The sequence below is a fragment of the Furipterus horrens genome, unplaced genomic scaffold (assembly GCF_987537825.1).
Source record: "Furipterus horrens unplaced genomic scaffold, mFurHor1.1.pri manual_scaffold_3, whole genome shotgun sequence".
In the NCBI taxonomy this organism is placed as follows: Eukaryota; Metazoa; Chordata; class Mammalia; order Chiroptera; family Furipteridae; genus Furipterus; species Furipterus horrens.
In genome coordinates this window covers 46,469,260-46,494,046 of record NW_028327173.1, presented here as the reverse complement: position 1 = coordinate 46,494,046, position 24,787 = coordinate 46,469,260, and the positions used below count along the sequence as shown (strand labels likewise).

At 40.7% G+C, this 24,787-nt stretch overlaps 1 protein-coding gene across 1 annotated transcript in view; it reads right to left on the bottom strand.

Moving 5' to 3' along the window:
• Positions 1–24,787, bottom strand: part of CACHD1 (cache domain containing 1) — a 199,587-nt gene that overhangs the window by 25,965 nt on the left and 148,835 nt on the right. Inside the window, exons 7-16 of the mRNA XM_090269564.1 lie at positions 24,153–24,369; positions 18,131–18,280; positions 13,658–13,891; positions 10,553–10,702; positions 9,803–9,926; positions 8,881–8,998; positions 4,406–4,574; positions 2,756–2,898; positions 1,918–2,099; positions 636–746 (exon numbers count right to left, since the gene is read on the bottom strand). Coding sequence (XP_090125690.1) covers positions 636–746; positions 1,918–2,099; positions 2,756–2,898; positions 4,406–4,574; positions 8,881–8,998; positions 9,803–9,926; positions 10,553–10,702; positions 13,658–13,891; positions 18,131–18,280; positions 24,153–24,369 — 1,598 coding nt within the window. The remainder of the gene's footprint in view (positions 1–635; positions 747–1,917; positions 2,100–2,755; positions 2,899–4,405; positions 4,575–8,880; positions 8,999–9,802; positions 9,927–10,552; positions 10,703–13,657; positions 13,892–18,130; positions 18,281–24,152; positions 24,370–24,787) is intronic.

Below are 24,787 nucleotides of genomic sequence, written 5' to 3'. Positions count from 1 at the left end.
TTCTTGGTTGCAAGGGAAAAAACATCTATTTATAAAATGAAGGGGTTAAAACGTGTTTAAGGTGTTCGACTTGTCTCTCTACCCCACATTTCACTGACATTTGCAGCTTAAATACAGAAACTTCAAAATCAGGAAATATAAAGCACTCTAAATATATTTACAGCGATACTGACATTTTCTAGCATTCCTGGAAAGTCAATTTTCAACATGCCCTTTTATTTTTTAGGAGGCAGTGAGAGGACAAAGTAAGAAACAACAAACTCCTACGTAATTTTAAAGAGACCCCAATACAAGAGGTAATAAATTTGATGTCGTGAGTCTTCTTTCCCTTCACTAAAAATGCTCCTATCCTTTAGAAAACATTCTCGAGTGACGATAATTGCCAGGTACCTATTGCTATTTCTTGGACTGGTTTAAGATTGACATTTCTACAGATTGCTAAGTGCAACATCTTTTTCTTCCTCATAAGCATCATCCTGGCTGCCAACAACAGGGAACCCAAGATGACATGGCTAAAGAAGAAGCTCAAATCTCACCTTGCCTCACTTTAAAGGTCATGTTTTTGCCGTAAGTCTATTTAAATTTTCCAAATACCCTTGCTATGTTCAATAAATAACTAAAAATTAAAGCATTACCTGGATGAGTGAATTGTATGACTGATGGTCACCACATAGCCAGCTCCTCCAACATCTAAGTAAGGACCAGTCAAAGAAATCAACCCTGGATTGGCTACTGCATGGAGATACCTAATGGAGACCAAAGAAGCCATGTTATTTTAGGGTATGAACAATTCTGTAAATTTTAAAGAAAAGTGAGCTTGTAACTCAAAAAAATTTTTATGGTGGACTGAATGAAAAAAGTGAAAGGATAGAGAAGTACAGATAGTACAAATTGGTAGTTAAAAAATAGTCATGGGGATGTAAAGTACAACATAAGGAATATAGTCAATAATAATGTAGTAACTGGTGCCACGTGGGTACCGGAAATATCAGATGAGCACTTCTGTCTAACTGCTACTCTGTACACCTGAAACTAATTCAAAATAATATTGAATGCAAACTGTAATTGAAAAAATTTTTATAAAGGTCAAAATATTTATTATAAATTGTGCCTATGTTACAATAAAATTTGAAATGGTTCATATCTTTAATGTCTGATCATAGCATCAACACAAGGGACCAAGAAAATCTAAAACTCTCCTTTAAAAAAGATACTGAACTCAGAACATGTCTGAGCTTTAAATAAGATCTATTATATAGATGTTTTAGAGGCTAAAATAAAAAGAAAGTAATGGAGGAAGCAGAAATAAATACAACTCGGCACATAAAAATGCATCCTGGATTGGTAGGGGTGGAGGACCAGGCAGTAAAAACAACAGCTGACTCATCAGTGACTTAGTTACCAAGCAGCACAAGACGAGAAACCTTGTTTTTCTGACCAAGTTGCTCCCCTGCTATAATAACACCTGACTAGCATTTGTTTTTAGACAATCTTGAGTACAAAGAAAGCCCAGAAAAAAAAAAAAGTTTTAAAATTTATACATGTTCTTTTTTCATAGGTCATACATGAGCCATACTTTGATGCCATCATCATGCACAGTGATAGTAAGTGTACTCACTATAGACACACTGCACACGAAGTAGGAATCAAGCAAACCACTAGGAATTGAAATGGCTGAGCATAAAGCATTTCGGTCTCAAAATTTCAATGAAGAGATAAAAACACTGTACACAGAGGAAACCCACAAAGCTGTTGTTAAGACGTTAAAAAAAAAAAAACTATTAAAAAAATATGTTTTCAATGCCATGAAAGTATCTTCTTTAATGTGCCTGCCTGAAGTTGCTTTACAGTATGTACTTATCATGTCTCCCCAGGATTTGGGGGGAACCTTTGATAATGGAAGCCCCCACAACTCACCATTGTCTCCTAGTGGGATCAAACGCTTTGTCCATGAGGGAACCAGGATAAATTCTGAGGACGCCATTGGGTGTTGCTATGTAACGGCGGACAATGTAAGTGTTCAGGCTACTCATTTCCATTTGTGTCATCCATTCATCTGTGACGTGGCTGGTAGCCATTACTTCATTTCTGACAGAGAACTGGGCAACAAAGGAAGACATAGCAGGGATCCTTTAAGACGCACATGAAAAGAGCGCGGACTGCTGGCAGGGCTTCCCAAAGCTCTCTTGCAGAGAAGCCAAGCCCAATTACTTCTTAAAAATCTTTCCACTGCAGATGGAGACAGCCAAACTTGATGGAAAAAAGAGCTTACTGCAATATAGTCAGTAGATGTGTGAATGTGTGATTAGCTCCACTGTTCTGCGTTTAAGAGGGAAGATCCTACAATAAAGCATTGCACACACACACGCACGCATGTGTGCACACACACACATACACGCACACAGCCCAGCTAAGTCTCTGCTCCTTAAACTTCATTGTATTTATCTCAACAGACAGCTGGGGCACTTTACTTCCTTCTCCCAGGAAAAATGGGCCTGAATAAGTTTTACTGGTCTCCAAAGCACCGCCGGCCCCACTAGAAACCCCTAGTGCATCTACGTAAGGCCCAGAAGAGTCTTGATCTGGCTCACAGGGCTGCTTAATCCATCAGAAGGGTCATCACCAAGCAACCTCCCTGGGGCCACACTCTGTCCTTCTGGCTCTCCAGCTGAGAGGCGCAGATCCAGAGCTGGCCTTCCCACTTCAAAGATTCCCTGTGAGCACGCCAGGCGCGGGGCCCCACGCCCGCACTCACTTTGAGCCCCGGGTTAGCGATGAGGCGGGTGTTGTCGCTGAGATAGGCCGTGTAGTGCTCCACCATGCGCTTCGTCTCTGGCTGGCTAAGGTGTTCGTAGGGGGAGGAGAAACTGCCAGCAGACAGCATGACGGTGGGACTTTCTGAAAGAGCAGACAGAGCAGGCCTGAGGATGCTGAGACTTCATCTCAGCCCCAAAGAAGCACCCCTAAGGCTTTGCCAATCTGCCGGCCGTGGTGGTGTAGAGGCTTCCATACGGAAAGTCAAGAATGCGACACCGAGCTAAAAGGGGAAAAAAGCCACATTCTCTCCCTTCAGGAAACTTACAGTCATCAGGACCAGAAGAGATACACATACAAATATATACAAAAGCCTTAAATGCCAAATGTTCAAAATACCTTAGACCTACACATAATATACTTCTTAGGATCAAGGAGGCACTGTGTGACGTGGAGCCAGACGGGGTTGAATCTGGGCTCTGCCGTTCCCTGGCTGGAAGGTGCCCTAGAAGAGACTACTTAGTCTGCCCTGTTCCCCTGATCTCACATCCAGATGGAAACTCTGTGAGATGAAATTTAAACAAGGAACCCAAATGCATGTGCTCTCGCTTGGCACCTACAGACAGGGTGGCTTCTATCCTTGATCCTCTTCCTGCCTGAGGCCCCTCTACTTAGTTTGCCAGCTGTCTAATGATTCTTAGGATTTTTAAACCCTAAGTATTTCCACAGTGGAAAAGAGAACGCCTGTTCTACAGTACTGTGAGTATACTGTGTTGTTTCAACAACATACACTACAAACGCCCAGCATGGGCCTGGCACACGGCAGCGTGAACTACAAGAGGTGGCATCATGGCCTGGAAGGGGCACGAGTGACAGCCCAGCCTGGCTGCTGTCGGTGTTGCCTTGGGAGCAGTCTGTGTTTCCGACAAACCCAAATGTCCTCAACTATAATAGGCCAACTTACATGATGAATGTAAAATACCTGGCACGTAACAGACATTCCCTGTTGCTTTTTAAAAATTATTTGCCTATTTCCTACACTCTTGTGGTAGATACAGATATGCTATATAGATACACAGGGATGCTATTCCAGGACCCATTTCACTATTTCTCCACCTCCTACCCCATATTCTCTGGTCCCCATATGTGGGTGCTTGACTCTAAAGGGCCCTATCTGCCACTCTCTTTGATGGACTGTCTTTGGGCTACTAAACCCTCTTCTACAGGCGCTGGCAGCAAAGCTGAAAGTGGCTATGAAATATCAAAGTCCAGCACCTTCCTCGAGTCTGGGCAAACTCTGCACTATAATTTATACTCCAAAGCCCCCCTATAGGATTAGGCTGAGGCTGCAACTTTACCTAAAATTAAACTCTTGCTTGCTTTCTCCTCCTTCCCTATCCTGTTTCTTTGACTTCGTTCCTGGTTTCTCCCGAGAGCCCACCCTTAACAAATCAACACACACATCCTCACTGCCTGTCTGCTAGAGAACCTGTTCCAAGGCAAGGCCTAAACTAAATTGTTTTCCCATTTGCATCCCCAAACTGGCACTGCAAGTATGGAACATCCTTTTTTTTTTTTTAAATTCAAACGGATATTTATGGTGAGCTGTTATGAGTAAGACCACAAAGAAGCTGCGACGTGCAAGATGTACCTAGAGTGGCCAGCTGCTTGAAGTGGAGGCACGCACTCGGCTGGCCCAGGAGGTCCAGCCGGTGGTAGAGCAGCTTGCTGCTGGGGACAGTGTTGAGGTTCTTCAGTTGTCTGACAGGTATTTCTGGTTGTATCACCACAATACAGAGAATAAAGGAAGTGTCTTGTACCTGGGAAAAAAAATCAATAATGAATTTATAATACAGAAAATGAAAGTTCCTGGGAATAGTGAGCTTGCCCTACTCTATAGTCTGCTATCTCTGTCTTCTATCCCACATGGAAAAATATTTGAGGAGAAAAAGAAAGACAGGAAGACAGCATGAGACACAATATCTCTGCCAAAAGATTCTATTTTGTGTTTTCTATTTTCCTTTCTGATACGAGGAAAATTAATGTATGCAACAGAAAATCATGAAGCTAATGAAGGGATTAGAAAGTCTAGTCCCTTTGAATAGCAACCCCAACCCTTTTTGGCTTATTTAAGCTGAAACATGGCATGAGAATACAACCGTTATTTTGAATGGGGTTTGGAATGCATTTTAAGTATATAGTTGGTTTTGCAATGAGGGTTTCAAGAAATGCCTGTTTTAAAAGCAAATCATGAACCCACATATACAGCCCATACAGAATCTGGTTTATGCATTCTATTCAACTTTCTCTTTTCCTGGTTGGAGATGACCAGGACTTCTAACTCATGACAAGTACAAATCCTGAGGCCCCCTCACAAGCTGGTCTGATGCGTCACTTCAGACCAAGACATGCAAAGTGCTGTAGCTTAGCCTAAATTGTTAAGCTTATATGTGGGAGTACTTTCAAACTCACTTTGCTCCTAAAAACGAATGCTTGCATAAAATTGGGTGGGGAAAAAAAAATGTCCACCAAAGTATCGAAAGCCAAACTGAGCCACTTTGTTCTAGAGCTCCTTGACTTACGAACATGAGAGCCAAACTCCTGAAGTCCATTACTATACTAGGAGATGGACAGAATCTATTTAAGAGATAGTTGGTAAATAAATAAAGAGTGGTAACCGGCTAAATCAGAATTAAAGCAGCTCAAAGGGTCTACTTCATAACCAAGGAGAAAATTTTACCCAGGCAGGCTAGTTAAGCCTAATTTAGGGTTTATGAGGATGGTGGCAGAATCTTTTTAAACACAGGAGAAGTTTGCATCTTTCTGAAATTGCTTTCAAGTCTTGCCACTGAGAATATTCCATTAGATTAGCAAATCTAATCCTCTTCCTCCACCCACCAAATTACAAAATGACAGTGTTTCCAAGTGGCATTTACTGTTTCCTCTCTTTTCTCCTCACTGAGTCATCCTTCCAGTTTGTTTCCTGTATTGCATGTTCCAAGGAACCAAAAGATAAAAACTCTACCAGAATATAATTTTATGATTGTGTCTATTCAGTAGGAGAAAAATAAAGTTATCTCAGGTCCTGGACCTATTGGGGTTATCACTTTGTAAGGTATGTAAATATCTAATCATTATATGTTATTACCCCTGAAACTAATACAATATTGTATGTCAACTGTCATTAAAAAATTTCAAAGAATTAAAAACAAAGTTACCCTAGAACACTTTCTTAATATTTACATTTATAAATAGCTCTTAGATACTCTGGTTTCTCTTCAGAGCGTATAAATCTTTCGCCTTTTAAATAGCTCTTAGCTAGAAAGGAAAACAGATTTCAGTAAAGGTCTTCCTATTCTGTTCTCATCTGAAGAACAAGAGTCTCTGCATTCTGTACTACACTGTATCCAGAAGGTTTCTCTGTGACAGGGGAGTGGCTTTTTCAGTGACTGCTGTGGGATTCATGTTTTGAAGTGCAGCATGGCTGCGTAACACAGGAGTGTTGTAATACCTTCTGACAGTCCTTCCTTCCTTCCCTCACGGCATGCAGCCTCCTCAAATGCTTGAAAATGGACCTGGGTCACACCGTGATAGAGTAGTAATCTCTAAAGGCTCCTAACATAATCCCTCAGATTATATTTAAATTAATTCAGTGAAATAATCCATCAATATCTGCTACATGTAAAGATGCTAAGCAGTTTAACCAATTATTCTCAGCACAAGCTAAGTCTATCTGGATTATTTAGTAGAGGAATCTCTTTTATTCCTGAGCACAAGTTGAGTACCTACTCTCCTTCCCCTAAAGTAACTCAAGAGAGTTTAAAAATATTTACTCTTACTGTCAGGTGACCAGACCAGCCTTTTATTTAAAACTCCAATATCATTACTTATTACATCTTTCATTTTTCACTTGATAGTAACGTTCTTGAAAATTTCAAAACTCTGAGAGAGCAACACTTCTACCTCAACTGATTACATGTTTATACCCATTTGGTGGAGCAGGTGGCCAGAATTTACCAACATCACTGAACAAACAAACAAAATCCTTATCTTAATAAGATAATACTGCTTTCCAAAATGTTAACACTGTGTTTATTTCTGTACAAAGACGGTCTTAATAATGCCTACATTTCCCTCTTTTTCTTTTAATGCCAGCACATATTAAGGGAGGCATTTTCCCAGGATGTAACTGAGTTGGCTTCAATCAGGATATACTGGAGATAACGAATCTCCAATTTCAAATATAAATGTATTTTTCATCAAGTATTCTGGTGTCTGGCTCAACCTTTCTGATGTGAGAATTAAGCAATTCATGTTTATTTAAAAAACTGTTCAAATATAAAAAAATAAGGGAAGATGGCTTGTTCATTCTAAAAAAGAATCCTGAAAATGAGCTGACTCAGAGAATTTCAAAAAGACTTTGACGTTCCTCAAATGTGTACTATCAAACAATAAAATATCACTAGAAGTAGGCTTATAAATTTAAGTTTCTCAAAAAGTTTCATTTATTATTTTGTTTGCTTTTGTTTTCATTGTAGAAATCACTGTTGCTGTAGGATGCTTTAAGAACCAAATAAGAAGGCGAGAGGAGAGTCATGTCTAAACCATGCTGGCTACTTCTAATTCCTGTGATTCCTATGCCAGACACAGGCACTGCATGAAGCTGTTTAATCATTTGCATCCACCCCTTGGCTGGATGCTCTATGAAGGCAGAGAGAGTATCATTCTTCTTTATTCTTCTTAGCTCATAATAAATGTTCACTACGTATTTCCTAAAGGAAAGAATAAATAGATCTAATTGGAGTCAATAGGTTCCACACCAGATATGGCTATCCAAGGGAATCTCAAGTATGATTGCATCCGAAATTTAGTGATTAAAATTTGATGATAAAAATGAAAGTCCAGTCTTCTTTTGGTCAATTACAATACTGAGGGTCCCCTAACAGCATGTATGATATACTTGGAAGAGGGAGTTAAAGACAGGAACATAAGTAATACGGTCAGTGTGTGTTGGGTTCTATTTCTTTGCAGCCCACTGTCTAAATGAGGCAAGTAAGAAAAGCTGACATGGGCACCATGAGTTACGGCTGAACCCTCAGTCCACTTGTGGTGAATCTGAATGATCTAAATGCTAATTGAAAAGTTTCTGTCCCTTGGAATATGTTAGCATACGGCATTTATGCCTTCATATCTCTTTTTTTAATTCCCCACTTTCAAAATCTGAGTTTAAAATGATAAAAACTAACTGGACAAAACCTAAATGTGTACAAATAGGGGGCTGTTAAAGAAATCTGGTCCATCTGTATAATACTACATAGCCATTAAATGTGCATGCACGTCAACACACACACATGCTGGTATAAATACCTAGGTTATAGATTAAAAATTTTTTTAAAAATTTTATTTAGCCCTGGCTGGTGTGGCTCAGTGGACTGAGCACTGGCCTGAGAACCAAAGGGTCACCAGTTTGATTCCTAGTCAGGGCACATGCCTGGGTTGCAGGCCAGGTTCCCAGTTGGGGGCATGCGAGAGGCAACCACATATTGATGTTTCTTTGCCCTTCTCTTCCTCTCTCCCTTTCCCTTTCCCTAAAAATAAATAAATTCTGTTAAAAATGATTTTAAATGAAGGGAGAGAAACATCAATATGAGAGAGCAACATCAATTGGCTGCCTCGCGCATGCACCCCAACCAGGGTCTGAACCCACAACTCCGGCATGTGCTCTGACCATCAGGAATCAAACCAACGAACTTTTGCTTTGCGGGACGATGACCAACCCACTGCGCCACACCAGTCAGGGCCGTATAAAAAGTTCCTGGAGATTGACCAAAGTGGTTATATCTGGGGAACAGGAGGTCAAAAGCAGGGTAGGGGGAAGGGCACAGTTTACTGTCTACTTGATATCCTTTTATATGGTTATATGGTGTGACTCATTCATCATGAACAATAACTGGTTTTATAAATAAAAAAGGGAAAAAGTTATAAAACATCTGAAGCATCTCTTCTTTTTCCAATCATTTTAAAACTGATGAGAAACATTCCTCGACCTGAGGCCCCCAGAATTCCTGCATGAAGGAGCGCACCACACCCACGGCAGCTCAGGCCGGGGCGCCATCCCTCACTCACCATCTTCCAGGCGTAGCTGACGTTGTACGCCTCCTTCCCCGTTTCTCGCAGCTTGTTGATGTGCCAGGACAGAGATGAGTTCACAGGCACCGCAATAATCTGGCTGCCCAGAGGGAGGCTGCGTTGGCAAACAGAATGAAATATTTCAGGCGAAAGATAAAATGAAGCACTTAATTAAAGGCTGGGAAGAAGCTGTGAGTCAATGACCACCTCCAGATTTTGAAAAGCAATGAGGCTCATCACTTTTGAAAGAGATAATGCAAGATTTTCAATTTTCTAAAAGCGTTTTATCAGTTCTGCTTTAAAGACATTCCTCACTCTCTACCCCTGTACCCCCTAATTCTAATTCTTTCCAGAAACTACATTGTCTCAAATCACCCAGTTATTACTTTAAAAGCAATGAGCACAAAGACCCATTTCTCTATAGGTTACCATCTGCCAAAATAATGTATCATTTCTGGAAAAAAATCCAATCTGTTTTTTATTTCAAGAGCAAATGTTGTATATGATTGTGCTGTCAACTTGGAATGGACTACCTTGCCAAGTAATTTTCTGGCATGCTCCAGAGCTGGTCCTCAACTTAACCTTTTATTTTGCCAACATTTTTCAATTTGGTACAATGGGAGTATTCTTTTTTAAATGAGATAACATCTATGTCTGATTTTATAATTAAAGGCAATGTAAACACAGATTTGACTTACCAGACATTTCTCCCAAATAACAGTTCTGAGAGACCTTACCTGTTATTCCAAATAAACATATTTTCGGCTATTATTCTTCGAAGAAAAATCACAGAGTATACTATTGATAACATTAAACTTATACACTTGGTTTGTATCCTGTAATAAACACTCACATTTGACCTCAAAGGATCCTGTTCTCAGAGAAAAACAAAATACTACGACCCTCACCTTTTCCTTACCTCAGAATATTTTGCCGAACCAACTCAAATTTGGGGATGTTTTCATAATGAATGATGTCAGTATGAAGAGGGGGTTCTGACAGTAAATACGGCCTGGTAAGGGAGGGGTGCATAAGTGTGTACCCTGAAAGAAAGCAAGAATACAGGCTATGGAAAACGTGCGGTAGGAGGAGCTGAATGTAATTGAGTGAAATGAGGAACTCTGGGACAGCTGCCCAGCACTCCGCTCCTCAGCAGGGAACTCACCAGCCCGATACAAACTGAACATGTTTTATGTGCTTTTGCATAAAACCCCTGAAGTGTAGAAAGAGGTCTTAAATTATCAAACATCTGTTTAATCAAGACTATTTTGGAAGTACTGGTCATTTGGTCTTCATTTTATCAAATGTTATAATCTATCACATAAACCTTAATGCCAGTAAATCCAAAGATAACACTACAGACCAAAAAAACAAACAAAAAAAGCCTCCAAAGGATCCCATTCTATGTGTCATTCATTCCTCAAGTCTATAATTTCCTGTTGTTACAAATAACTGTGACCTACCCCTCAACACAACATAGGAACAAATGCATAATTTTTAGATTCATGCTGTCATCTTTATGGTGTTCTATAAACAGTAGGCCTAGTCACACTGTGTTTGTAAAGGTATTATAATTTTCTACTTTGTTAGCATCAGAATATCTACAGGTTATTTTTCTCAGGTTGCTAAAGAAATGACTATTTCCCATGATTAATTTTTGGCAGATTACCTTTGTCATCTATGAGAAAAGTATAGGAAGCCAAAGAGTCTTGGTAATACGTCACATCTTCAAGGATGTACGCCAGGTTCACGTCCACACCTACAATTCCCAGAAGTAGGTTTCCAAAATAACAGGGTTTACTCACAGTCATTATCAAACCTATGGGTTAAAAAAAGAAAAATCTGAAGAATAGAGGAGAAGGACGAAGACTGGAACTGCGCTCTAGTGAATCATAAAGGCTACTATCAACTCTCAATTTTGCTGGGAAGAAAAGTTTTTGGTGTGATCCAGTAACCAATCATGGCCTTTCCTGTCAGCGTGAGTGAGAGTACAATGGAAATAGTGTCTTTGTGGGGTTCAGATATCTCAGTTAAAATGAGGCAATGTGTACATTTTCCACTATTTTTCCCCTTAAAAGACATGATATTCCAGATCAGAGCAAATCATCGGCAGAACTCAATACATCACTCTGCTTCCTGGAGTAGGGAAAATTCAGCCGAACTTGAAAGATCACTGGACAAGATATGTAAATATCTGGGTTCTATGCAGCGGTGCCCCTTATGTATCATGCATTTCCATTGGACATAACTTCTCTGAGGCTTGATTTTCATATGTGTTTAATGGACACAGTAGTAACTGCTGTACTAGTTTCTAGAGGCTATTAGATGAAAAGACATTATGGATAAAGGAGAGCTTTTAAGGTACTACGCTCAATATAGCCTACCCAAAAAACGGGAAAATGGAGACAAAAAACTTAGCTACAGAATCTTGTTATCTGACCACTTAGAACTCTGAGTAGCGAAAGGAGACACTACGTTTCCAAGGGAACGTATTTCTTGTCACTTGGGCCAGGGATTTATGAACTTTTATGTAAAGAACTAGATGGTAAATACTTCAGGCTTTGTGGGCTATATAGTCTCTGTTACATACACTTTGTGTCTTTTTTTTTTTTTTTTTTTTAACAATGCTTTAAAAACATAAAACCATTTCTGGCTCATACGTCATACAAAAGCAATAAGATAGTTAGGGAAAGAGAAAAGCGAAGGGGAGGAAAATGGATAGGAGGGAGCATGAACAGTCAATGGATGGCCCTGGGCATCAGGAAAGCTGTACTTTCCTCCTCCTTTTACTACCATGTTGGGTTAAGTTGTGCCACTTCTCTGAATGAGACTTTTCATGCATCACATGGGGCGTTGAGACAAAATGATCTGTAGGACACCATATAATTCTAATTCCTATGGCTCTAAACAAACTCAAAACAAAAAAGATGAGCAGCTTCTCTCCATCTTCCTGTTGTATTTTCTGTGCTTGATAGCACGTTCATAGCTTAGCAGCTTATCAGAAAGCCTTCCTCCAATAAACATGTGGGAAAGGGCTTTGGATCCTCTTAAGGATTTCTACAAAGAATGGGCTTCCACACAGAGAATTGTGTATGATGTACATTCAAAATATTACTGAGTTGCTGTGACTGTCAAGGCCAACCACGTGCATCACATGGTAGGAAGAAGTGGATACAACACTGAAAAACTTTGTGAAAAGTTATGCTCAGTTAAAAGATAAGGTTTGAGGACGTGTAATGTACAGCACGTTGACTGTTGTTAACAATACTACACTGTACATTTGAAAGTTGCTAAGAGAGATTGTAAGTTTTCATTATAAGAAAAAATGTATAACTATATGAGATGATGGGTAATAACTTAGCTCACTGATCTTTCTCTTATCAGACTTAAACACTTGCTGAGGGTGGGCTGTGTGCCTTGCCCATCACTGCCTGGTATGATGCTTGGCTGGCCCTAAGTAATGTTGGTTAAATGAGTAAAAGGCCATTTCCATTTAAGGCTTGACATTGCCCTATAAAAGAAAGTAACTTTATCTAAAGATGGGTGTTTTTACTCTATATGCTTCTGCAGGGCCTGACAGAAATACAAAGAATAAAAAAGCCAGGGTGTAGCAGCAACTACCATATTTCTTCCTTATAGAAAAAAACATGTTCCCCTAATTCTAGGAAACACTCCCTACAGGCCTGTTACTTTTTATACATGAGTTTCATCTGAATATCTGTAGTCATGAGTATCCCCAGTTAATGAAACATGAAAATAAAATCTCATATGGTCATGATGTTTGTCTGGCTAGTAATTAACTGCTTCTTCAATCTTTTCTGTCAAGAAAGAAGAGGGGGAAGGATGTGGGGAAAAGAATAAGCAAGAATATGAGAAGGAAAACAAAAAGGTTATACTTTTACTGGGCATATACTGTTGGCCAGGCATTATTCTAGAGGCTTTACAAATATCAGTGCAATTAATCTTCACAACTGCATTAAGGGAAATATTATCTTTCCCATTTTACAGATCAATAAATTTAATCATGTGAAGATGAAACACTTTACCCAACTTGGGACATTAGGGTGATGATGATGATAATATAGTAATAATAACAAAAATAATAAATAAATTAAATAAATTATGGGTAACTTTTGACATTAGGCTGATAATGATAATAGCAATAATAATGAAGGTAAAATAAATAAATAAAACAAGAGTAGTAATTATTATTGAGAGAACTACCAGGCACTAATAAATCTTACAATTCTAATAATTTCAAAAATTTATTACATGAAAAATGTTATTCCATTTTTAACAGATGACCAAATGGGAATTAACAAGATTAAGTTACCAAGGACAACAACTCAGCTGTAGAGTGGGATCTGAAGTCCTCCCTTAGGCCACGCCTGTATTTGTTGACTACACCATGTTGCTTTGCCTTTGAGGCTGAATTCTAAGCGCTTTTTAGCTTTATTTATAATCAGCTATTGCAAAGTTACTCTTTAGTTCCAATTCCCTAATTCCTGGATATTGGAAAATCCTGACAATTACACATACCTGCTCAGTATGTCGACTGAGCTAGGGCCATGAGAAGAAATGGGGTGGGGCTACAGTGGGGTTAGGCAACCCTCTGACCTAGAGGAAGAAATGTCCACCCCCCCCCCCGCCTTGCCTGCCCAGACCCTCTGATGCTCAGATGCAAGTATTGAGCAACATTTAAAATTACTCCCCTCATGGACTCACATCCCCTTCTTTTCCCTTTCTTTTAGCAGGAAGTGTCCTCCAAACTCACCATCTCCCATCTCATCAGAGAAGGGGAGGCTAAAGACAGCTTCATCAATCATCCGGTTGGGAAGGTTGGTATAGAACCTGCCGACAGTGGTCTCCAGGTTGCTCAGCTGGTTTAGCACCATCATGCTACCCTTAATCACAGGCAAGGCTGTCCGGTCCAGCACGCCATACTTCCCTGAGTTCTGTTCAGCCAGATCTCTCAGAAAAGCCAGCTCTTTCAGACCAGTCACTCCATCTAAAATGGAAAGCCAAGGAATGACAATGTAAAGCAAAACGGTGTCTATTTCTACAATAACCTTGCCCTTTAGAGCTAACATTAAGGCGTGGCTGAGGTCTTGTAATACCTCTGCGGAATGAGGACCCCCTCCGCCAAAGAGGCCTTTGCAGAGACAATCTGGACTCAGGACACAGATACCAGTTCTTACTGAGCAACAAAGACTGATGTGTAGTCTTTCCTCAAATAGTCAAGAGCGCAAAGGGGTTCTTTAAAAAGGCAACGATGAAAAACACATGAGTAGATAAAGGAGCCCCATTTAGCAAAGAGGTGTTCTCCTCTAAAAGTTTAATTATAATATTTAAATTTTTTCTGCATTTAACATGTGAAAGCAAAAAGTCATGACTAAGAAGTCTGCATTTAATTTAAATTAGTAGATGAAGTTGTAAGAGTTTTAAAAGGTAGAGGTTTACCGTTTCATTTCTTACCTCCTCACCTATTAAACACTTGCCAAAGTCTCATGCAACAAAATGAAAAGAATTATGAATTGCATTTAGGATGCCTCCAAACCCTGTGTTTTTAAGCTCCTTTTAATTATAAATGTTTTCATGCATGATATTGTTAGGATAATACTGGATTTGATTTATTTAATGTATACTTTTATGTTTAGATAGTTTTAAAACTTTGTAAAAGATTTAGGCAGACTGTGATGTATTGTTCTACAACATCTGTAATCTATAGCACAAAAATAAATTTAATAAACCTTTTAAAAATTTTGGTTTGCTATTGTTGGAACAAAGTCAAAAGGATTAGTAACTGATCCCATATGGGTACCACTGTAAACAAATTCAAATGATTTCAATCACTACTGAGCTTCTACCAATGAGTTTTAAAAAGGCTTTGCTTCATGTTCTTAAACTATTTTAGTCATTAAAAAAAAAAAAGAATCTGAAGAGTTCATGGTTCACCTACCTTATGTGACATTATCATTTTAAAATAGGGAGTGTATACACTTTTAGCCTTGTAAGTCTATTTCTTAAGTCATAGCAGGATCTAGTGGATATCATCTATTTCTTAACATTTTGTATTTTAATAACTTGGCTTTTGTTCCCCTCATGCAATGCTTAAGGAAAGTCAGAGCCAGAATATTGTTCCTTTTGTTTGACATAAAGTTGAGATGGGGAGTAAGTGGTACCTTTCAGAGTAAAAGACAACACAGAACACATGATTGATCCCTGATCCCAGATCATACACCCTTGAGAAGCTGAGAGGCTCCCAGAGGTGAATGTTTAAAAGGAGACAACTTAGAGCAATAAATACATGTTCTTTTTTGGGGGGGTCATGTATTGCTTGGTACTCTCAAAATATAAAAGAAAAGTAATAAGCAGGAACATCCACTAGCTAAAGAAGAACATTATGGGATGCAGGGCTATCAAAGATCAGAAATTTTATGTCAGTCTGTCAAGAAATGTTGATGTGCAAGGGTTGCAGACTGGTTAAGTATGCTGGATGGTTCTATTATCAACATAGTCATGCTGGGAACTACACTTCCCAGAATCCCCTTCCCTTTATGCTTCCAGGTTAAAGATGGCCAGAAGTGAAGTGTAGTGAGATTTAGGAGGAGAAGTAAGAGATGGTGAGAGATGCAGAGGGACCAGAATGTCCTAGTTTGTCTCACCCTCACCTGATTCAGTTTCCTCCCCCAGCTGTTGGCTTGCTCACGCAGGGTAATCCCACTCCAGAAGCTTCACTCGGAATTCACAGGGGCAGCAGCCACGAAGAGCCAGCAAGCTCCCATTGACTCCTAGACCAGACGCCCTAAGCCATCTTCAACATTTCCAGCCTCTAGATATCCCTACACGCTCCAACTTGTTCAACTGTACCACAGCTGGTTGCTAAACTTTGAGTTGTCAACTCATTCTTTTTTTGAACTCTTCTTTACTTTCCCAGTTTTCCCCATAATTTTGTACACTGTAATCCTGATGATAAATCTGTTATATCAAAATCTTCTGAGTGGTCCTGTTTTCTTCTTTGAAGCCTGACTGACAGAGTAAGGGAGTGGTCGATGTCCATGCATCTGTGCAGAGACAGCACTGGAGAGAGGAACAGCTGGAAGTGAGGATGTGTGTCTGGCTGGGTTAAAGGGAGAAAGAGAAGAGATAGCAATGGTTCCAGGGAAGTAACCAGAGGTTTTAAAGAGTGAAACTAGTAGGGGTACAGCAGGTGCAGAAGATGCTCTGGTGCGAAGATTTAGGGCAGTGAAGAGACGGGTGAGAGCAAGGAAGCCTCTTTACTCAGTCTCTGCCTGAGAAGATCTTCAGATCTAACGGAAAAGAATAGGCGATCACTTCCTTTTACGCTTCCTTACTCCTGTACTATTGCATTGAATTTATCTGCCTTGTCTGTCTGTCTTTCTCCCTAGGTTATAACCTTCCTGAGGACAGGGACCTTGCATGATACAGCTCTAAAACCTCAGTGCACTATGTTACACTGTAGGCTCAATGAATTTTCTCTCCTCTCCCCTCCCCCTCCTTCCTGCCACCTTCCTCTTCCTTTTCTCTATCCCTTCCTTCCTCTTAAGAGTGAAAGAAGCTAAGCCGTATGAAAAAGAGAGACTGGCATCCAGAGATAACACTGAGAGGTATGTGCCCTGGGCAAAAACAGGCCATCCCTGCCCGCCTTGGTTGTGCTCAGAATACAACAGAAACTAAAACACTGTTCCTGTCTGAGAAGCTCGCGTTCCGGTGAAAAGCGGAGGGAGAAGGAGACACCAGCATGTATGTGAGCACAGTACTGCAGAGGTAACAGGCAACATGCCTGCAGCGCTATGCACACACACTGGGGAACAGAACACTGAGCAGAGAGCCGGCCTCGACCCAGGGCGGGAGAGAAGTGCCTCTGCCTCGGCGCCGACCTGAGACGGGAAATCGCGGTCTTTCATTCTCTCCCGCACCTGGCTCAGAGGGCTGGGTGCTTACCAGGTACTATGTCAGGAACCTTAAGTGCACCATATCATGTTTACTTATTATCATGGTAACCCTCTGTGTATTTTATTCTTTCACTTTACAGATAAAACTGAAGCCTAGAGAGATGACATAACTTGCAATAAGCCCCATGGCTAATACATGGAGACTGGAACCCAGAACCTCTAGACCACACACCTGGTGTCCTTCCATGTGCAGTCCACAAAATACCTGGAAGAGGATCATGCTGCCCCAAACTCACATTCCCAGACCCCTCCCCAGAGGGTCTGAAAGAAAATCTGAGGGCACTGCTTGGGAGTCTGCACTTCACAAAAATAACTCCAAGTAATCCTCAGCACGTTAAAATATGAGAACCATTGTCCCTAAAGCCACACAGTTCTACAGGGGACTCTGGAAGTGGATGGGAGAAATAAGAGACCACAGGTGGGAGGAGGTGTTGGATCAAGACGTGGCCTCTTAAAAACAAGAGCATATGGCCACCGTGAACAGGAAGGAAGGGGCCTGAAGAAGATGTTTTGAGAGAAGAGCAACAACACATTAACAGGTGGGGAGACAAGACAGCCGAGAGGTGAGACAACTGAGCTGTGGTCCGACTGGAGGATGGGTCGGAGGACAGAAGGAAAGGTATTGAGCATTTCCTCCAATCTTCCAATTGACTAAATATTTTCATATAACTAATGTCTGATTTAACAGCCAAAAAAGAAAACAAAAAGCACATCAATCTTACTGAGCTCCTTGCAGGTGCCAGGCACTGTCCTGGGTATTTACTACACATTAGGGTTAATCTCCACAACAACCCTGTCAGGTGGACAGTACTTATCTCCATCATACAGCTACGAGAGCTGAGGAGGAGCAAGTAGCAGAAGAGGCTTCAGGGATGAGTCTTAAGAATCTAGGTCAGAACCTTGACTTCCTGCAGCTTAAATCAAAGAAAAAAATGTTACCTCCATGCAGTAACAACATCCAAAAGTACAGAGGAGAATTGAAAAGAAAAATGGAGTGGTACAAAATCCTCTGCAAGACCACATAAGTGGAGAAGGTTTAGAAATGAACTGTTGGCTGGAGAGAGACATGAAGAGAAAGGACAGTCTAACACATGCCCTGGACACCAACATTAGAGAGAGAAAGACAGGCTTGGAAGGAAGCTGCTTAGTTGCCCTCTCCTCATACCCTTCATCAAAGCATGCTGTTATGGTTATGTTTTTATTTTTTTGAAAGCAGTATACACTTAAGAGAGAACTTTCATCTGAAAGAAAAATCTCAAAACACTACCTACCGTTCATGAGGGCATAGGTGAGAATCATTACGGAGTTGTTTAGAAAGCTATTTTCTTCATTGATGATACGGAGAGTCGCCTTTTTATCTTCTTCAGAAGAGTCCTTTGATGTAATACCAGCTGACAGGTAAATGATGACCATGTCTGTATCTAAACAAAAACATACAAATTGTTACACTGGATTCTGGCTAAAGGCAGCATTTCAATTCCTTTGTCACATCCCCTGGACTTGACCGCCCCAAGGACCTGCCTGGCCCACCGTTCCTGCTTCTTCCCATTTGATGCTGGGCTTTCATCTCCCTGCCTATGCTTCTCATCCATGCTGCCCTTTGTGGGCAACGAGGCCTCATTCATCCACTGTCGGGTAAAGAGATGTTACAAATAAATTTACCAGATAAAAGAAGATCTCCTTTAGGCACCCATGGTTGAGATAATTTAGCCACCCCAAATGGAAGTCTCTTCTGCCTTCTGAAAAAGAGGATTCAGAACCTGACTTAATCTTTTCCTTAGTGACTCACAGTCCTGGCCAAGAACATACTTCTTTTTTTGGTGGGGGAGCAACTAGCTTTTAAAAATGGTGGTTCTTTCAGGGGCTCTTGAGACGTGTGTAATTACTTTCCCCTACACCAGGTAGTTCCGAAACATTTTTGTTTTTAAAATTTGCCAGGGTAGACGAGTGATCAAACACGGACAGAGGAGCCGGCTGCCTGTGTTCCACTCAGGTACTCACAAGCTGCGTCTGGGGGAGGTAGGCAGATGTCTTAACCTCTCTACACCTGCATAGCTACACGAGGATGACAGAACTTCCTTCACAGGGTTGCTGTGAGAACTACTAGGTTAATTTAAGAAAAGAGTGAAAGCAAAAGGGTGATGGCAAGTAGAGGGCGAAAGACAAAAGAAGGAAACCATAACACACATGCAAACACAGAACAAAACAAAACTCTTGCATTGGTTTCAAGTAGCACTCAAGAGGAAAATGACTTTCTTAGCCGGGCTAATGGGTAGAGTAATTGAGAAGTCATTTTAGCTCGGTGTGAAGAAACCCTTTCAAGTGGACTTATTCAGAAACAAAAAGGACAGATTTCCTGCATCAGAGACATAGAAGCAGAGGCTGAATAATGGCTTTAATGAAGGGAGAGAAGAGAAGTCGATTTTTACATTTTCTTTCTAATCTTAGATTCTTTGATTCAATATAGATTTGTAAGACATCCTGCATATGAGTTTGTTTTTTTAAATTGAGAAATACATATGCATATAATATGTTATATGCTTATTTTTTCAGGTCCTAATTGCTGTCATTTAATTGAGGTTGCTTTATAGTTACTGTGGCAGGTGATCTCCAGGCTGGTCCCCCAATGATCCTACCTCCTGATATTAGCACCCTTTTGCCTGTTGGATGGAGTTAATGACTTGCAGCAGAGGTGATGGGATGTAAAGAGAGAGACTGGGTTACGAGAAGGCAGTGGCTGTTACCTTGGGTGCTCTATCGCTCTTACAAAAGCCAGGTAGCATCTCGTGAGCTGTTCTGTGGAGAGACATGGGGTTGTGGCTCTGAGAATTGAATCCCACCAGCACCCATGTGAGTGAACATGGAAGTGAATCCTTCCCGGGTTGAACTTGGAGAGGACAGCAACCCTGGCCAATAGTTTGACTACAACCTCCTGAGACACCTGTGGCCACAGGTACCTGGCTATGCTGTGCCCAGATTCCTTACGTACAGACAATGAAATAATAAATACTTATTATTTTAAGTCACTGAGTGTTGGGGTAATTTGTCAACCAGCAACAGATAATGTATACAGTTACTCTTTTAACAAATTATCCTCACAATGTTGAGGATAAAATGCTTGAAGTTCCTGCGATTTGTAAATTTCCAGGTTTAAACTTTGAAAGTATCCTGTATTATGCAGCATTGAATAGATAACTTCTGTTGCATCAATGTTGCAGGCAAATGAACTGATATAATAAAATCTGACTTTAAGTAAATCCATTCAAAGTTATCTCTTATTTACTAAGACTTAGCATATAAATAAGTCTTAAAGTCAATTCTGATGCTGATAAACACTAACTGCAAATTTATATCACACTATTTATTCACTGGAAATTAGTGAGTGTGGTGCAAAATATACAAAAAATCCACAAGCTTAGGAACATGCCTGTCTTAAACTAGGTGATAATATTTTTCCAATGTTGTGAATACACATCTGTAAAAACCTCACTTAAAGTTTGAGACTGTTCTAAAGTATGAGACAATGCATTGCCCGATGGCAAAGGTACTATGTGTGATAAATTCCTGGACGCATCTGTCAAACTGACTTAAAAGAAAACGCGCTGAGTTGCTTAGTTAGCTTATGATTCTGGATTAAATACACTGTCACTGAGAGCTGGTTTTAGGGCTCAGGCCTGTATCTGGAAACCTAGAGAGTCTGCAGCCCGCAAGTTCCTTTTAGCAGCCAGTGTCTTGTTTTCTAACCCCACAACAGGATATACATTAAGTAATCATCCTCACGGTCCTGGCCTCATCCCTGACTCCGTTCCTGCCCTATCTTCAATCAAAATTGAGTTATTTTTCTACTCTTAGATACCACACATTCCAAATTTGGTTTACTTTACTTTACTTATTAGAATATTCCATCTAGTCACTCAGCAGAACTTGAAACCTGTGATCAGTAATGTTGGGGGTGGAGGAACAACACAGCCTATACTCAGAAGGAAATGCAAAGGACTCTCCATTTGGCAAGCCCCTGTCTAAGCCACCTGCATGTCTTAGAGTCAATATTAAAGAGGAAAGAACTCAGATTTGGACTTTGCCCATGCCAGTAGATGATCACTCCTAACCATCTTTTTTTTTTTTAATTATTTTTTTAAATATTTATTTATTTTAGAGAGAGGGGAAGGGAGGGAGAAGGAGGGGGAGAGAAACATCAATGTATGGTTGCCTCATGTGCCCCCAACTGGGGACCTAGCCCGCAACCCAGGCATGTGCCCTGACTGGGATTCGAACCAGAGACCCCTTGGTTTGCAGGCTGATGCTCAACCCACTGAGCCACGCCAGCCAGGGCACTCCTAACCATCTTATTCCTCTGCTATAAAGTGACCCACCAACCAATTACCTCAATAACAAACCCGGAACAAACAACCTACATGTATTGGTGGTATGAGTTATAGATCTACCATAGCCCTGAAAAAGAGCGGGCACTGGGTAAAAGTTTTAGATTTTTCTTATTAGTGCAAAGCTACAATAATTGATGACTTGTAGCTCTTGTTTATATGGCTACTAATATGGGGCAGATACTTCATTTTCACACACAGATTAATCCTCATAACAATCCTACAGGGTAGGTCTGACTCATTAGAATAAACCCATCCTATGGCCTTAAAACAGTGCCAGATATACAGTAGATGCTAAATAAGTGTCTGTGGAATGACTAGTAGTGGTGTATAGAGCAAGCTCCTAGGAGGAGTACGTATACAGACCCCTCACTGTGTCACAGCCACAGCTACTAGTGGTCCTTGGTCTCATTCAGGCTTGAGGTTAATTTAGGATGCCTGGGGTATCAGCTCTAGGCCTAGCTGGAAGTCTTGTAGGAAACTGAATATCATAATAACCACAGCTACATTTATTTAATATTTATGATGGAACCCTGGATCTTATTATGACCCCCAGTTTGTGGATGAGGAAACCAGGCCTGGAGAGATCAAATAATTTACTCAAGTTCACAAGGTTAGAAAAATTTCAGAGTAGGAATTTGAAACCACATTGGTTGAAATCCAAAACCCACATAGTTAACCACTATGCTATACTGCTTGAGAGCACCTCAAATCTCTCCTTAATAAACTGGACAATGCTAATTTCTGAAGTATTTGTTTATGCAACCTATTTGGGTTCTTTTTCTTTCCCTCCAAACTGCCAGAAGAAGGTTTAAGGGCAAGTCTGTGAATTAAACCTTAGAAACATGTTAACTAGCCTAAAAAAAAAAAGACTCCTCTGAGCATTAAAAACAAACAAGCAAAAAGTAGTGCCACCAAAATTTGTCCAAGTCTATGCTGGTTCCTCTTGTCACGATGTTTTTGTTTGCCAACATTAAAAACAAACAAACAAAAACACAGAAGACAAATGCTTCCCATCAAAGTAGCCTTCTGCTAATGTGCAGTGTAGGAAGATTTTTAGGAAGGGGTTTAATGAGTTCTCTGCACACAGTTTTAAAGCTGGAACAAATGTCAACATTTGAAAATCAAGGGATTTCACATAAAAATCCAGATTTCTGGCTCCTCTTGAAACAGAAGATCTGGCAACACTGGGCAGAAATTCCCTCCCAGCAGTCACAGGCTGAACAGAAGAGCAGCTGCCCTCGCAATGGAGCACGCGCTCCCAAGCTAACTGCACTCCACAGACATCCCCATCACCCTGCCTTGGGCTCGCGTGACTCCCATTCACCGCCTGGCCACTGCAAAGCTGACATTTCTTTCCATGACTGTAACAGCTGGGCTTATGGCTGAAGAATCAAGTAGAAAGAGCACTTCCACTGAGGAATGCCAACAAGTAGACAGCACCTGGAAGATGGAACCTGCAGGTAAATGGCATCAACCAATGATTCAATTGTCTTGAGTATTTAAGAGGCCAGCTTCATCCACTGGCCTTATGGATTCATGGGGAACTTTACCCGTGGTCAGCCTATAATATTGGTCATCAATCACTGGCACTTTTCAGAACTGGTTGGCGAAATTCTAAGATGACCCCGATGACTGACACCCTTGCATAATCCCCTCCCCTCTTGAGTGTGAGCATGGCCAGTCATTTGCTTCCAACCAACAGACTATGGCATGAGCGATGAAGTGATTCCGCAGATGGGATTAAGGTCTCTAATAAGGTGATCACAAGGGAGATCAACCTGCTTAAATCAAAAGGGAGGGTGGGTCCGATTGCATCAAATGAGACCTTTAAAGTCTTCCCTGAGTGAGGAGTTTGAAGAGGAGATGCTCTCCTGCTGGCCTTGAAGAAGCCAAGTGGACATGAATTTTCCAGCTGCAAGGAAATTAATCATGTCAACAAATGAGCCTGGGAGAGGATTCCAAACCACTGATGAGACCACAGACCTGGCTGACAGCTGGATGGCAACCTTGTGCAATCCTCAACAGAGAACACAGCCATCTAAGCTCTACCTGGACTCCTGACTCACGGCAACTGTGAGAGAATAATAATAAACTATGAGATGATAATACTCTGAAACACAGAATATGCCGTCTACCATTACCAGTTGTAGTAATTACAGCGGCTTCCTTCTTTCAAGAGCCCACCATGTGCCAGGCACTGTTTCACATTTATCAATGCGGTCTTACTTTAAGTAGGCATAATGAAGAGCTTAAAGATACATTCTTTAAATTTATCTCAAGGATACATTCATTAAAAAAACAAACCTACAAACAGATTTTCAGATATGAAAGGGAAAACGACATAGATTTCTTTCAGCAGTCTCAAAGCATGTGTCTTATTTCAAATATCCTTTCCCGTAGTATGCGTCCTAGTTCCAGATTTTCTTTAAAATGTAAAAATTAAATGAGAGTGTTTTTTTACATTTGAAGGGCAGTGTTCATCTAAATGACAGCTGGCTTGAAGACGGAAGGATCGAGGACAGAACTCCTGCTGCCCCAGTAACGTGCACATGGGCACAAGCCCTCGTCCACTCTAAGTCCATGAGGAGGCGAGGTTGACAATTAGCTTAAAAAGGGATGTGGGTATTACCCTGGGAAATAAATGGGGCTATGTTCTTAATAATGGGGTAGAAAGAAGAGGCTCTGGGAGTGAGGAAATTGGGAAAACTCAGTACCTTTGACAGGAAAAGAAGAGAAAACCTAGTAAGATCCTAGCATGAGGTGACCTTTATGGCAACACACAAACATTTTTTCCCAAGTCAATTTTTAAAAATCCCTCTAGACTTTGTCATGTGATCTACTGATAACGTATTCCTGTTGCCATCCTTGATCCGTTAGTTTACTAGTCCTCTGAAAAAAATGCACTCACTCGCTTGGAACTTTGTGTTATTGTTTGTGCTTCGAATCAGCTGAAATGCCTTTTGAAATCCCACCGCATGCTGGGTAGGACTGTCCAAAGACTTGACGCTGCTAACGAAGGTGGACATTTTCCTTTTTGTCTCACTGGTGGCGGGAGACAGGAACGTCTTATAGCACTGATCGAGCGAGCAAGTTCTGACAGTGTCGGCCACAGTCAGCACGGAGATCTGGAGGAAAAGAAGAGAAACTCGTTATCTTACCGTGTAAGTACAGAGTAGTGATCTGTGTTTTTGTTTTTTAATTTCAAAAGAGCCCAAGGAGTGAGAAGGCCTACAGATCTGAGAGCTTAAAAATAAATGCCTGGAGGCAAACATCTATCAAATTTGAAAAGGATTAGTTAAGGACTGGTAGGAGGGAGGGATCCTCAAGTTTGATTTTATTCCAAGATGAAGTCAGCAGTATGGTGTTCCCATAGAACTTAAGAAAAAAAAAAGAAGTATTTCATGCAGAGAAAAATCATAGCAAGTATTAACCATCTTGATTTTCCAACTGGAGGTGGGGGGAAAGATATGAGGTGTGTTTTTTAAACAACCGCATTAGTGAGTAAAAGCTCAGGAGTTGGAAAAGTCAAAATGATGAAGTAGA